The sequence below is a fragment of the Paramisgurnus dabryanus genome, chromosome 3 (genome assembly GCF_030506205.2).
Source record: "Paramisgurnus dabryanus chromosome 3, PD_genome_1.1, whole genome shotgun sequence".
NCBI lineage: Eukaryota > Metazoa > Chordata > Actinopteri > Cypriniformes > Cobitidae > Paramisgurnus > Paramisgurnus dabryanus.
Genome location: NC_133339.1, coordinates 13,665,479 through 13,681,351, shown reverse-complemented (window position 1 = coordinate 13,681,351; position 15,873 = coordinate 13,665,479). Strand labels below are relative to the sequence as shown.

Sequence of the window (15,873 nt, the reverse complement as noted above, 5' to 3'; positions counted from 1 at the left end):
ACTTGTGCTTATGTTTATAAATGTATGATTGATTGTGGCATGTTGTCTTGTGTAGTCCTACGTTGTTAATGTTTCCTTGCTGGAGAAATAAAACATCAGTGTCGAGAACCTGGCCTCGGATTTGTGACTAAGGGCGGTATATTAAGGGAACGTTAGCGTAACATTCCCCTAACATTAGCACAAGGTTATGGAGACGTTCCCTAAACCACCGTGTAACGTAAATTTAGTAGTGTTATTTGAATTTGTACAGAGTTAAAATTATTTAAAATCCAATCTTAAATCAAAATTTATTATAAATATTTAATCAGCGCTGTCTTTATCAGGGGAGTGCAGGAGGAGATGGCCCGATTGCATGAAATACAGCATCAAATACCCTACCATTAGATAATGCAGAACACCAAATATTTTCCTTAATTACTGTGCATATTTATCATTAAATGGTTAGGTTATATATCAAATGAATAGTAGGCTACCTACTTAAAGTCGTCATTCAGTCTCACCAATATGTGCAGCCCTGGCTTATTTTAATGTATTTTTGCAATAAAACAAAACATAAAATGCAAAAACCTTGCTTGAGTGTGAAATGTGCTTGCTTGAAAATATGAATGTGGTTCAGGTAACACGCACACTGATTAATGTATTTATTACAAAATGAAATATGATATAAAACACAACCATTTATTATAAAACTACAAACCTTTTGTACAACATGAAGTAAACAAGAAACAAATCTTAAGTACAAAGGCAGTGATTCAGTGTCAAGATTCTATAGAAAATGTGTGATTTAAGTTATGAAACTTAACTTTAACATAGGTTAAAACAATAATAACAAAAACAGACTTCATATGAATAATAAAGAGAAATAAATTACCGAGACAGAAAAATGCCAGTTAGATATATCCAAAGAGAATATTTCATGTTTGACCATCAGACACTGAAACGCAGAGCAGCTGCAATGAGACAGCGGCACATTTCAGAAGGACTTGCAGAGATGAATCTGCCCTCGGCGGAGTACACGGCACTGACTGCCCGCTGATCAACTTGAACTCACATATCCAAAATTGTCAGAGGAAATTTTAATATTAGGTCCTATCTTTACTAACTGACCACAGATTTGAAGTTCATTCAGCTATATTCTTGACTAAACAGCTACATTTTATGACACAGAAAGAGCAGTATTTCATATATTGTGCAGGTTTTAAGCTTTATTGCCACTGACGCAAAATGCATACAGGGAAACTTGGCTGTCGCAAGTCCACACAAGTCACCTTCTGATGCATCCTTAATAAAATGAGCGGATCAAGAACACATCTTGAGATGTTACGTAAACTTGGAATTTGAGCAGTACTTGGGCCGCGACTGATGACATTTCACAAGTCCAGAAGAAGACAAGTACAGACAAGAACGCAGATTGAGAAACGGCTTGAATCTTTTTTGCTGTACACCATTTTGTGCTTTTTGCGTATGTAGACTTTTAGAAAGGATCCTCAAGACAGTTTTATTAATAAGACCTCAGCTGATTTATAAACTTTGTTGCCATATCCACACTGTTGACACATGAATGGTTTCTATTGAGTGTGGATTCTTATGTGTGAGTTTAGGTTAGCTTTTGCTTTGAAACTCTTTTTACACTCATGGCATGTGAACGGTTTCTCTCCAGTGTGAATCCTTGTGTGTACCTTAAGGTTACTTTCAACAGAGAAACTCTTTCCACAGTTGTGACAAGTGTAAGGTTTCTCTCCAGTGTGAGTCCTCGTGTGTATCTTAAGTTGACTTCTATCTGGGAAACTCTTGTCACAGTGATGGCACGTGTGTGGCTTTTCCCCACTGTGAGTTTTCATGTGGCGTTTAAGGTTCGATGGAAAGATGAAACTCTTTCCACACTGTTGACACGTGAAAGGTTTCTCTCCGGTGTGAATTTTTAAATGTCTGTTAAGGAAACTTGCAGTTGCAAAACTCTTTCCACACTGATGGCACACATGTGGTTTCTCTCCAGTGTGAGTTTTCATGTGGCGGTTAAGGTTTGACTGAAAGGTGAAACTCTTTCCACACTGTTGACACGTGAAAGGTTTCTCTCCGGTGTGAATTCTCAAATGTCTGTTAAGGTTACTTGCAGTTTCAAAACTCTTTCCACACTGATGGCACACATGTGCTTTATCTCCAGTGTGAATCCTCATGTGTATCTTAAGTCCACTTGTAAATGTGAAACTCTTGTCACAGTGATGGCACGCGTGTGGCTTTTCCCCACTGTGAGCTATCAAGTGCCGGATAAGGCTTGTCTTAAAGGTGTAACTCTTTCCACACTGGTGGCACTTGAATGGTTTCTCTCCAGTGTGAATCATCACATGTGTTTTAAGGTGAGCTTTTCTTCTGAAACTCGTTCCACACTGATGGCACGTAAATGGTTTCTGTCCAGTGTGAATCCTCACATGTAAGTTAAGGCTCTCTTTTCTTCTGAAACTCTTTCCACATTGTTGACATGTGAAAGGTTTCTCTCCAGTGTGAGTCCTCATGTGTTTCCTAAGTTCACCTGCAGTTATAAAACTCTTTCCACACTGATGGCACACGTGTGGTTTCTCTCCAGTGTGAATCCTGATGTGTATTTTAAGGGTAGTATTTGTTCTGAAACTCTTTCCACACAGATGACATGTGAAAGGTTTCTCTCCAGTGTGAGACATAATGTGTATCTTAAGTTTAGTTGTATCTGGGAAACTCTTGTTACAATGCTGGCACACGTGTTGCTTTCCCACCATGTGAGCTTTCTTGTGCCAGTAAGGTTTCTCCTCACTGTGAGTCCTCTTGTGACCTGCAGGGCGTTCATCTTCACTGAATCTATTTTCACACTTTATGTCTTCTGTCTTCAGAGTTTCTTTCTGTGAAACATTATGGTTTATTTTCACAATCTGATGTTTCTCATCCACTTCAGCTTGACTCTCCTCTTTCACTTCCATCATATCTAAAATGAAGACAGTAAATAGTTCATATTGATAAATCAGCTTTTAACAGTCCTTTAGTTGAACCATTACATTTATTATATGTCTAAAACAAAACACTTGTGACTCATTAACTACAATAAGGGTTAAAACAGTATCCACTTCATATTAATCTACGTGTGACAAACTATCTATAAGCTGTAGTTTGCAGTCAACATCATCAACAAATAAGTTAATTAAAACACATGTATAGGCTGTGAATCACACACGAGAATGTCCAAGGCAAAACAGCTAAATAACCCACTAAACAAAAAGAAAATATGAAATTGTATTATATCACTCCCTTTAATGTACACTGAAGTGGGTCTGTGATTGGATGACAGGTGTCGGTGATCATTCTGTGTAGTGATCAGCCCTGCTGCTATTGGTGCTTATGGTTATTATGCCCTCATTGGGGGGCTGAACCTCACTAAAATGAATCACCCCTGTTGATCACTACTTTAATGTAGATAGTCTACTTTAATGTTTAAAGGTGTAGCGGACGATTTTCTCGAATTTTAGAAAAGAACTGCCTTCTCCACTTTTTAAAAAAATGCAATTGCGTAACACTCCTGATTGACAACTAGGAGGACCAATAGTCTTGATGATCCACCCGGAAAAAGAAAATCCTCCGCAATAACTTTAACTAGGAAGTTTGCTTTAAATTGCTTTTAGTCTGTACACTATGGCACAGAGTCATTATCAAATCTGAGTCGTTAAACCAAAATGACAAAGCATCTAATGCATTTACTGAACGTATGCACATGAATGACAATAGCCTATTTCGTGTGCCTTGTTAATGGGACCGCTTTGCATTTAAAACAGACAGTGCTTGTTTAGACATCACAATGTGCATCTCTTCCTTTTCTCTTTTCTGTTTGAGACATTAGAAGACCCTGGTTATATACTATTTTCTTTTTGGCAGGTAATTTTTGACTGGGAACACCACAATTGCTACAAGGTGGGGAAATACATTTAAAAAGGCAACAAAAACAATCTTATATTGCGATTGTTATAGTTCATATAGTAATTTCAGTCCAAGGCAATAACATTAAAGGGACATTGGCCCTCATTTATCATTCTTGCGTAGAAACGGGCGTATATGTCGGCGTAAGATTATGCTTACACTCCTCTCACCGCCTGATTTATGAAGCTGTGCGTACCTTTTGAAATTCAGGTGTAAGCAATACCTGCCCTTCATAAATGCCGCGGCTGAAAACGATCGTCATTAGAATAACACGGCCATATAAATTCAAGTCTCAGCTTCCCCCACGCCCTCATTTTATGCCATTGACACGCAGAAGACGGCAAAGAGGAGAAACCAGGGAAGTGGAAATAAATTGCATAACAATTTGTAATATTTGTATTATTATTTTTATTATAAATGCCGCTTATTGATATTTAGAAAAATAATTATTTATTATTATTATTATTATTATTATTTACTGTTGTCTACATCTAAATTCTATGTCTGCTTAATGGTTCAGTTAAGTTTTTTTAAAATAATATTTTAAAATGGAGTAACTTTTGTAGTGTGTTTTTATACAGTTGTTTGTTAGCTAAGATCCAGTTCGATACGGAGCTCCGGATATAATTCAAATCAACAATTTTTTTCCACAACATTCACATGTTTTACTAAGCAAATTCATAATTTGAAGTAATAATAATTGTAATAGTAATTACGAAATATTATAATTATTAAAGCAACACTATGTAGTTTCCATGTAAAAATGACTTACAGCTCCCCCATGTGGTTGAAAAGCGCAACAGTGCCTGGTATCAGACACTCTTCTGCAGGCAGGGGGAGGGGCGGGGGGCTGTGTTTCCTACCCTCCACCGCCACTTTCAGAGTGTGCTTGTAGCAGCTAGGAGGCTGCTCAGGTTGCAGCAATAGTGCAATTTGTCCAGTTAAAAGTTGGTCTATGACAAAAATAATTTTAGAGACATTATTTAAAGGTAAAAAAACTACATAGTGTTGCTTTAATTCCAAGGAACAAACTGTTGAATATTGGGAACAAATTCTAAATTTATGGCCATACTTTAGACTAAATAAGAAAAAGAAGTGTCCATAATGACGCATAAAAGATAATTTGTGGCCGTAATTTTGTCCGCATGTCATCATGATCGGATTTACGGCTCCATTCAACACAAGCATTTTACCTTACCTATTCATGTGTATTTATTTATTTATTTATTGGATGGTATGTAACTAGCTTACCTTTTGATGCATTATTACCATGTTTTCGTAGCACATCCTTGTGCTTTCTTGCAATGTGCCGCTTCAGATTCCAGGATGAATATTTGCTAACTTTTACAGTCTCTCCGCAGTCCCTTTCAATTTTTTCGTCCTGCTCAATCTTAACTTTGATTTTTACTTTACATTTATGTATAAGGCTTGAAATCCATAACTTATTGCTAGACGTTTTTACAGATTCTCGAACTAGCAAATTATCAAAGGGCTTCTGGGTTCAACAAGCGGTGCTGAGCGAGTGGAATTTTCGGAATCAACGCTCTGCTCCCACTAAGCTCCGTTCACATGCTCGCTCTGAAACGTCAGGTAAAGCGCATAGGCTCTCAAACTTAAGGAATACATATACCTATAAATCAAATGCTTTGGTAAAGTCTCACAAATTAAACACTGAAGTCCATGTTGCATAAAAATAAACACTGAAGTTTATTTACATTATTTACATACTGATTGTTTTTTAACAGTGGGTCATAATATATCATATATTTTAGTTTGTCAGTGCGTTTTAGTGGTGTTAGGAAGTTTTGCGCATTTCTGCACTAACTCAAAATGTGCGTACAACACCTCCTGAGCTGGCGTAGGATTTGAGCGTGCCATACGCCAACGTCCATATTGATCAATCTCAAAGTCACCGTGGTTTTATGTGTACGCCAGGTGAACGCTGGAAACCCAAGTGTATGCACTTTTGATAAATGAGGGCCATTGTGTAGGAATTTCTCCCATCTTACGGTGAAATTGAATATTGCATTCAAACAAAAGGGCTTAACCCTGGGTTATCTTTGTTGTAAGTAACAAAAGAGAAGGATCCGCACACCAAAATCTTTATCTTTATTGTAAACCATGCTTTTAACCCTGGGTTAGATCGTTTCACACTTGTAATTTAGAAGCAGGGTTATCCCTGAAATTAACTTAAATTGGAAGCAGGTTTAGCACCGCATTGTGGTGCCAAACGCATGCAGTGTGAAAGGAAGCAAGGTTAGAATGTTATGAAACTAATTAAACACAGCTGAAGTAGCTAATCAAGGTGTTCAGGGTTGCTTGATAATTCCAGACAGGTGTGTTGGAGCTGGGTTGGAGACTCTGACCCAGGGATTAGGAATGCACAGCTTGAAACGTCAAATTATGAATACCCAGGGTTATCTCTTAACCCCTGGTTAAGTTTGAACAGTGTGAAACATGAAAAAAATAACCCAGGATTCCGTTAACCCTGGTTTTAGAATAACCCAGGGTTAACAATTTCAGGTGTGAAAAGACCTAAAGAGTAATCTTTAGTGCCTCGCGTTTTCAAATGGGAATTTTCAAATCACAACCACGGTAGCTGTTATGCATCAAAAGGTTATTACAACATGTCTTCATTTGCATCAATTGCATCTACCGTGCCTCGTTAAAATGCCTTTTTAGCATCAACGCGTTTTCACATTGACGTAACATTGAAATCACTTGCGCTTGACGCCTCTACCGCGGCTGGTCTGAACGAAGCATTAGGTCTTCTCCGCTTTACACTTTATGCAATAGCCAACCCATCCCCCATTCGCGGGTAGAGATTGTTTTAATCATTCACAAACACGTCTTTTCTGTTAAGAAGCTGTGCAAGTTGCAATGTCTGCAAAGGACAAGTTAATCGTGGAGAAACAAAAGTACTCAAGTCTCACGCATTCACTGTGAGATACATGCATTTCAGTCAGTTTACACACTCACACATTGTCTTTCTAAGAGACTGCTAACTTTTCCTGCTATATACAATTAATGGATGAGGCGCAGGGAAGTTCTCTGTCGAGTTCATAGCTGTCTTGAGGTTTTCTCATGCTTCTCTGATGTCATTCAGAGAGCAAGACCTTCAACCCTTACTCAACCATCCATGTCATGGTCTAATTTAACCACTTATGTTTGTATTGAATGTAGCCTACTGCACAGTTACTGCTGTCAATTTTAGATGATTACAGTTATTTATAGCCAAAACCAAGTTTAGCCTGTTAAATACCAAATAAACATCTTGTTTATGTATACTTTCTTGTTTGATAAGAAAAAAAATCGGAATTGCACAATTTGCTTGTAAAAAAAAATCGGTATAAAAATCGGCCATGAAAAATCAAGACCGTGCATCCCTACTTTAGACAAAAATTATATTACCGCTTGATGGCAGGCGTAAGACATCATGAAAAAGTGGCTCTCACTTATTATATCTGGTTTTAGTCATGTGACGTTGGCTCTGAAGGAAAACGCGTTGTGGATTAGCTAGACAGGTAGGCTAGTGCTTTATGTCCCTCTCTGCGACCTATAGTTTTTCAAAATGGCGGCACGACATGGAAACCTCCATGAACTTACCTATGTATATACTCATGTTTATGACTTCTTCCTTCTTTGCTTACGATGAGAAGTCAGATCATTGGCAGAGTTAATTTTACACCAATAAGGACACATTTATGAATGAAGAAATTTATTTTAGCTATTAAACTACTTAAAATACGACACAATGTCCCTTTAACTACTATTTTTGGGTAAAAGAACATTTTCTCCATATTAATGACGTGAACACAACTTGAGGTTTAACTGTAGTAGAGCATTGCATGGAGATCACAGTCATTCAATCCACTGAAAGTTGCTTTGGATAAAACTCTTTACCTGATGTTTCAATCTAATTCTACTGAATCTATTATAGATGCAGAAAGTTATTATCTCATGGATTTTAGTTTATCCCCCCCCATTTCTCAATGTTTTTATGATTATTCCTCAACCATCAATAATAAAGATTGAAAAATAGACACTAACCTATTTGTTCCTCAGTATCTTCTTCCTTTATTCTGCATGGTTGTGGATCTGTCATCTTCTCAAGCTCCTCTTTCACCAGCATCAACATTATGTCATGAAAATTTCAGTTGTCACACATGGAGTGATTTCTCTGTGTATTTGACTCCAGCATTTATTGGTGGATTGTTGTAGGAGGAGCTTCAATGAAGGTTTCAATCACTTTCACTCTATGGGTGTGAATTAGAAATGAAAGAAGAAACATTAAAACATTTAATGTCAGTAAAACATTCACCATCTGCTTCAGACTTTTTAATGTTTCACTTCAAATGTTTTCTTAAGCATTAATAACAGAATCTGAATCTATGTTTGGTGTAGACCTGAGCAATTTTCCTTTTTTAATTAATTTTAATAAACATTTTCATTTTATTTAAATCGCGTGATCAAGGTTTTGAATAAAAGTGATTCAGACATCATCTGATTATTACAGCAGGGTTTCCTGAATTGAAAATGAATCAGGACCCACCCAGATTACAAAAACTTTATTTTATTTGATCTGTGGACGCTTTGGGATAAATTGAGAGCACCAGTTTCTATCTCCCTCCCACTTTTAAGCTCTCTGTTGCTCAGTTTTATTCTTCAAAAGCAAGAGACAAAAATACAGATGACTGAAAACATGACCTAAACCTCACATAATACTTTTGCCTGAATTATCGCTCCATGTGAAACATGTCTGCGCTGGCTGCACAAAGTGTGCTCAGCCTGAAGTCATTCAAGCAGGAAGTTGAGGGCTGTAATCCAAAGGCGAATTCTGTTAAACAGAACTTTGAGCTTTATCATTTTACAGGTATTATTTATGCTATTATAGCAACATTACACACTAAGTAGGATTTAAAAAATGGGATCGGAAAGAACGTGACCTTTAATTGTAAGTAGAACTTTATTTGATTTTTTAGTGGCACAATAATAGTAGGAAGCAATAAAATTGTGACACAGACACGTCAATCATCCTTGCAGTTTGCTGTTTATTCTTCATCCATTTGAATATTGTTTCAATAAAGTAGAGAATAACAGTGAAGTTTTGCATCTGAATTTTTGGTCAACCAAAAAAACATGAGCTCCTGCATTCACCCCCATGTTTCCAAAGCTACACACAGGTATTTTAACCCTACATAATTAATGACGCCTTTATTCTCCCACGGTCACATGACATACATTTAACATGGCACCTTGTCAGGTAGAGAACGCTGAAGGGTAAGGGAAGAGCAGGAAGACTCAGTACAACTTGGTCGTGGAATAAGGGTGACCCAGGGTAATTTATTGAAGCAAAAATATCTTCAGTGTTAAGTTCAATACAACAAAGTTATCAAAAAAACAATAAAAAAAGAAAAAACAAACAAAGTGCTGATAGCAGCAAAACCTGACTGGTGCTACATTGTAGCTAGCAACACACTATTCAGGCCTCATGTGTCTCTCAGCATACTACCTAACCATAACACTAGCCCCACAGAGTACTATCAAAAGGCTTTTATAAGCTTAATGCGCGCCAAACCTAATTGGACAAGTCCACCACAAAAGGGATAGCTAAACCAGCAATACACAGAATGTTTCTCCCTTCCCTATAATTATGGTGCACAACATTAAAATAAAACAAGCAATAAACATCTTTCCATCATATATACATTCCTTCAGATTCTTTCATTAAGAAACACAAACGCATAATAAACATCATTATGAAATTGCATTAAATCTTAATGTTTTAAACAAAATTATGCTGCAAGATTTTTATTTATCCAAGTTTTAATCACGGTCTTGTTACCTAAAACAATTTTAAGACATGTTAGCAACTCCTAATAACTGATAGCTGGGATTGAAAACATTTTTACAGAGCGGGGTTAGTTGTCACACAGTGTTACAATTAAGCCTCAGGTATACAATGATAATGAAATGAAAACAATGTAAATACTATTCAATAATAACTGTTAATACTATTTCAGAGGAAATAGGTCCCTCTAAAAAATCTATCTACAGTGAGGAAAATACGTATTTGAACACCCTGCTATTTTGCAAGTTCTCCCACTTAGAAATTATGGAGGGGTCTGAAATTGTCATTGTAGGTGCATGTCCACTGTGAGAGACATAATCTAAAAAAATCTAAAAATCACAATGTATAATTTTTTTATTTGTATGATACAGCTGCAAATAAGTATTTAAACACCTGTCTGTCAGCTAGAATTCTGACCCTCAAAGACCTGTTAGTCTGCCTTTAAAATGTCAACCTCCACTCCATTTATTATTCTAAATTAGATGCACCTGTTTGAGGTTGTTAGCTGCATAAAGACACCTGTCCACCCCCCATACAATCAGTAAGAATTCAACTACTAACATGACCAAGACCAAAGAGCTGTCACTAGAGACAAAATAGTACACCTCTACAAGGCTGGAAAGGGCTACGGGGAAATTGCCAGGCAAGCAGCTTGGTGAAAAAAGGTCCACTGTTGGAGCAATCATTAGAAAATGGAAGAAGCTAAAAATGACTGTCAATCTCCCTCGAACTGGGGCTCCATGCAAGATCTCACCTCATGGGGTCTCAATCATCCTAAGAAAGGTGGGAAATCAGCCCAGAACTACACGGGAGGAGCTGGTCAATGACCTGAAAAGAGCTGGGACCACCGTTTACAAGGTTACTGTTGGTAATACACTAAGACATCATGGTTTGAAATCATGCATGGCATGGAAGGTTCCCCTGCTTAAATCAGCACATGTCCAGGCCCGTCTTAAGTTTGCCAATGACCATTTGGATGATCCAGAGGAGACATGGGAGAAAGTCATGTGGTCAGATGAGACCAAAATAGAACTTTTTGGTCATAATTCCAGTAAACGTATTTGGAGGAAGAAGAATAAGGAGTACCATCCCAAGAACACCATCCCTACTGTGAAGCATGGGGGTGGTAGCATCATTCTTTGGGGGTGTTTTTCTGCACATGGGACAGGGCGACTGCACTGTATTAAGGAGAGGATGACCGGGGCCATGTATTGCGAGATTTTGGGGAACAACCTCCTTCCCTCAGTTAGAGCATTGAAGATGGGTCGAGGCTGGGTCTGTAAGAAGCATATCAAAGTGCTGGCGTGGCCTAGTCAGTCTCCAGACCTAAACCCAATAGAGAATTTTTGGAGGGAGCTCAAACTCTGTGTTTCTCAGCGACAGGCCAGAAACCTGACTGATCTAGAGAAGATCTGTGTGGAGGAGTGGGCCAAAATCCCTCCTGCAGTGTGTGCAAACCTGGTGAAAAACTACAGGAAACGTTTCACCTCTGTAATTGCAAACTAAGGCTACTGTACCAAATATTAACATTGATTTTCTCAGGTGTTCAAATACTTATTTGCAGCTGTATCATACAAAAAATAGTTAAATTATACATTGTGATTTGTGGAATTTTTTTGATTATGTCTCACAGTGGACATGCTAAGTGGGAGAACTTGCAAAAAAGTGAATATTTCATGTTTGCACATTAGACACTGAAGGGCAGAGCAGCTGCACTGAGCTAGCGGCACATTTTAGAAGGACTTGACAAAATAAGGCTGCCCTCGGCGGTGTACACGACGCTGACCGCCTGCTGATCACCTTGATCTCAAATATTCAAAATCTTTTAATATATAGGCACCATCTTTACTAACTGACCACAGATTTAAAGTTTATTCATATCTATATCCCGTCTAAATGGCTACATTTAATGACACAGAAAGAGTAATATTTCAAATATTTTGCAGGTTTTAAGCTTCATTGCCGCTGATGCAAAATGCATTCTGGGAAACTTGGCCGTCATAAGTCCACACACGTCACCTCCTGATGCATCCTCGATAAAATAAGCTGATCAAGAACACATCCAGGGATCTTATTTGAACTTGGCACGATGCAAAGTTGGAATTGAAGCAGTACTTGGGCCGTGACTGATGGCGTTTTACAAGTCTACATGAACACAAGTACAGACATCTTGGGCATTTGTGCGCATGTAGACTTTTAGTAAGGATCCTACGCACAGTTTTATTAAGACCTCAGCTGATTTCTAATCTTTGTTCTCATATCCACACTGTTGACACATGAATGGTTTCTATCGAGTGTGGATTCTCATGTGTGTGTTAAGAGTACCCTTTACTGTAAAACTCTTTCCACACTGTTGACAAGTGAATGGTTTTCCTTCAGTGTGAACTTTCATGTGTGTCTTAAGATTTTTTTCACTTATATAACTTTTTTCACACTGATAGCACATGTAAGGTTTCTCTCCAGTGTGTCTTCTCATGTGAATCTCAAGATCACACTTATCTCTGAAACTCTTTTCACACCGAGAACATGCGTGAGGTTTCTTTTCACTGTGAGTTATCATGTGTCTCTTAAGATGACTCTCCATACTGAAACACTTTCCACACTGAAGACACGTGTGAAGTTTCTCTGCTTTGTGAATTTTCATGTGTGTTATCAGGCTACTTTTGGTTCTGAAACATTTTTCACACTCATGGCATCTGTAAGGTTTTTCTCCTGTGTGAATTCTTGCATGTATTTTAAGGTAACTTTTAGCAAAGTAACTCTTTCCACATTGATGACAAGTGTAAGGTTTCTCTCCGGTGTGAATTCTTGCATGTACCTTAAAGTTACTTTCATCAGAGAAACTCTTTCCACATTGATGACAAGTGTAAGGTTTCTCTCCGGTGTGACTTCTCAAATGTGTCTTAAGTTCACCTGCAGTTTTAAAACTCTTTTCACAGTGATGGCACAGATGTGGTTTCTCTCCGGTGTGAGACCTCATGTGTATCTTAAGTTCAGCTGCAGTTATAAAACTCTTTCCACACTCTTGGCACACAAATGGTTTCTCTCCTGTGTGAATCTTTGCATGTACCTTAAGGTTACTTTCAACAGAGAAACTCTTTCCACATTGATGACAAGTGTAAGGTTTCTCTCCTGTGTGAATTCTTGCATGTATTTTAAGGTAACGTTCAACAGAGAAACTCTTTCCACATTGATGACAAGTGTAAGGTTTCTCTCCAGTGTGAATCCTCGCATGTGTCTTAAGGTTACCTGCAGTTGTAAAACTCTTTTCACAGTGATGGCACACGTGTCGTTTCTCTCCAGTGTGAATCATCATGTGTGCTTTAAGGTTATCTTTTCTTCTGAAACTCTTTCCACACTGTTGACATGTTAAAGGTTTCTCCTCACTGTGAGTCCTCTTGTGATCTTCAGGGTGTTCATCTTCTCTGAAACTATTTTTACACTTTATGTCTTCTGTCTTCAGAGTTTCTTTCTGTGAAACATTATGGTTTATTTTTACAATCTGATGTTTCTCATCCACTTCAGCTTGACTCTCCTCTTTCACTTCCATCATATCTAAAATGAAAACAGTAAATAGTTCATATTGATAAACCAGATTGACAAAACACATTTGAGATGTCATGTATCCATGTTATTTTTAATGTGAAGTACATTATGTCATTTCTAGAGCTGCAACTAACGACTATTTCTTCTGTCGACTAATCTAGCGATTATTTTTCCGATTAGTCGACTACTCTTACAACTATTTTTTTTATTAATATAGTGTTCTTTTTTTGATTAGCTGTTTAATCTGTTGGATTATCTGTTTTTCTACTCTCTGTCTGATCTGACAGTCATTGTTTGTTTTATTGTATTTTAACACAACTGAATGCTATTTTCACATATTATCTGTTCTGTTGCAGACATAAAGACTATTAAAATAATGACTAAACATGACCCAATAACCTTGTTTTTAATCCAACCAGCTGTTACTTTAACTACTAAGTTACTAAAATCTTAATTTATAAACGCGACATCGCAGACAATTTAAAAATTGCCATTACACAGAGTTACTACAGAAGGCATGCGCGGGCATAGGAGAGAGAGAGCTCGCGCACAAGCACACAGAGAACCAGTGTGTGTGGGAACACTGCTAACCTCTCATGATAAACTCGAATCAGTCGTCTTCTCTGTCAGTAACATCTGACGTTTACGTGAAAATGCAAGTATACAGAGGAATCCGCATGGAAAACACAGCCAACTTTAAATTTTTTCACTCAGTGTCATGTATGAGAGGCGCTGTCGAGGGGCTTCACGCAGAGAGAGAGAGAGAGAGAGAGAGAGAGCGCGCGCGCACAAGAGGCACACCGAGCGCTCACAACAATACATGAAGCAGTTTTAAATGAAAAAAATGTAAATGTTGCGGCCATTGTTGATTTTGTGGTGCACACAAACAAATCAATGTATGGGAAACACTGCCAGGAGCAGAAGCTACCATTACGCGAGATGAATGTTAACAGCGTGACGCGTCGTTGCAGCACTAGTCATTTCTATTGTCAATTTCTGTTCTTGTAGTTTAAAGGGGCGGTGAATTTGTCGATTTTATTGTTTTATACTGTTGCCTGATGTCTACTTCTGATGTCCGCGTGGTTTTTACATTCAAAAACATCAAAAACAATAAGTAATAGGCTATTTTGTAACATAGATTAGTGGCTGTCTGGAGAAATGGTTCGTTTGAAGGGGCGGGCCGCATTGAAGACCTGGACGTAAACACCCACTGCTATGATTGGACGGCTTCATTCCCCGTCATTACATGTGGGGAAATGTTTTAAAAACATTAATGTGATAAAAATAGCAGCCGAACACAAATATGTTTGAGCCACAAAAGATTCTGGGTGCTAAATATGATACGCATAAATGACAATACGTATATTAAAGTAGAAACAAAACTCGACGTGACTAAATTACCGTATACAACACAGTAAGCGCGCATCAGAATCTAAACTGCGGCTAATAAATCCTTATCAATAACTTTGTATAATTCGATTGTGCTTGTGAGGTTGCTTTTACATTCACGTAATGTTAAATACCACAGTTATATGATAAAAAATAAGCTTTGTTGAGTGTTTGACCTTTCAAACGTAACTCGCCTAAATTACCGTATACAACACAGTAAACGGGCATCAGAATCTAAACTGCGGCTGATAAATCCTTCTTTATAAATAACACTGTATATTTCTACCGTTAAATTACAGTCGTGTTGTTAAGTGGTGTATCTTTATTAATCGTTTAATGTTTTTAGTACATTAAAACAGTCAAACATACGTGTTTAGACACGGATGTTACAACAGACATATCAAGCGATCTCTTCTAACAAAGCAATAGTGAAACGCAGTAACTTAAATAAAGTAAAATGTCTTACTGTGTATAATGCTGTGTCATTGTTGTCAGATCCAATATAAGTGGTGCTTTTAATCACAGTCTCTCTGCAAATCCAGCATCGACTTCTTTCCAAATAAATCCGTGTACACAAAGTTAACAAACACTCCCCACACGAGCTGGAACTTCTTAAAAAGCAAACTTTTTCCAGGCATTTAATGTTATGTTCCAAGCCTCCGAATTAAAGTATTTAGCTTCTGTGTTGTTCCCACGCGGTTCTTCCACAACCGAAAATGCGTTTCCAGTCTATCATAAGAGATCACCGCGTCAAAATAAAAGTCTCTCAGAAAAAATGTATTTAAAAGTCATTTTGGTTACATTTGTCAATCTTTAAAGACATATTTACTTGTTGAGACACACGTGTGTCACGCGAAGCTGTGGGCGGGACTTCAAAAGTGGTCCTTGTATTTGGCTATGGGGCGGTGCTTCAATTCTACTTTGACGTCATAGATTTCCGAATTCCACACTGGCTTGTTTTACTGGCTTGGTGCCAAAAACTGTTATATTTCAGTAGCACGGACGTTTTCAGTTCTGAAACTTGCAGGATGTTCATTTAAGTATGATGACCTCTTATATAACAAATTATCAAGTTAAAATTGAGTATTTGATTCACCGCTCCTTTAACTCTTGTGCTGTGTTCAAAACCCTATAACACTTCTGATGTT

At 37.7% G+C, this 15,873-nt stretch overlaps 1 protein-coding gene and 1 pseudogene across 1 annotated transcript; both read right to left on the bottom strand.

The window, feature by feature from the left end:
• Positions 1-617: 617 nt before the first annotated feature.
• On the bottom strand, positions 618-2,953 carry LOC135768973 (uncharacterized; annotated as a pseudogene).
• An 8,010-nt stretch (positions 2,954-10,963) lies between these two features.
• LOC135768465 (uncharacterized) lies at positions 10,964-13,343 on the bottom strand. The gene has a single exon (XM_065277688.2). It carries the CDS (start codon positions 13,341-13,343, stop codon positions 12,078-12,080), a length of 1,266 nt encoding a protein of 421 aa, XP_065133760.2. The 3' UTR covers positions 10,964-12,077.
• Positions 13,344-15,873: the final 2,530 nt, after the last annotated feature.

What these genes read in the sequence shown, in the direction of transcription:
- LOC135768465 (XM_065277688.2), bottom strand. Translation starts at nt 13,343, where the DNA reads ATGATGGAAGTGAAAGAGGAGAGTCAAGCTGAAGTGGATGAGAAACAT.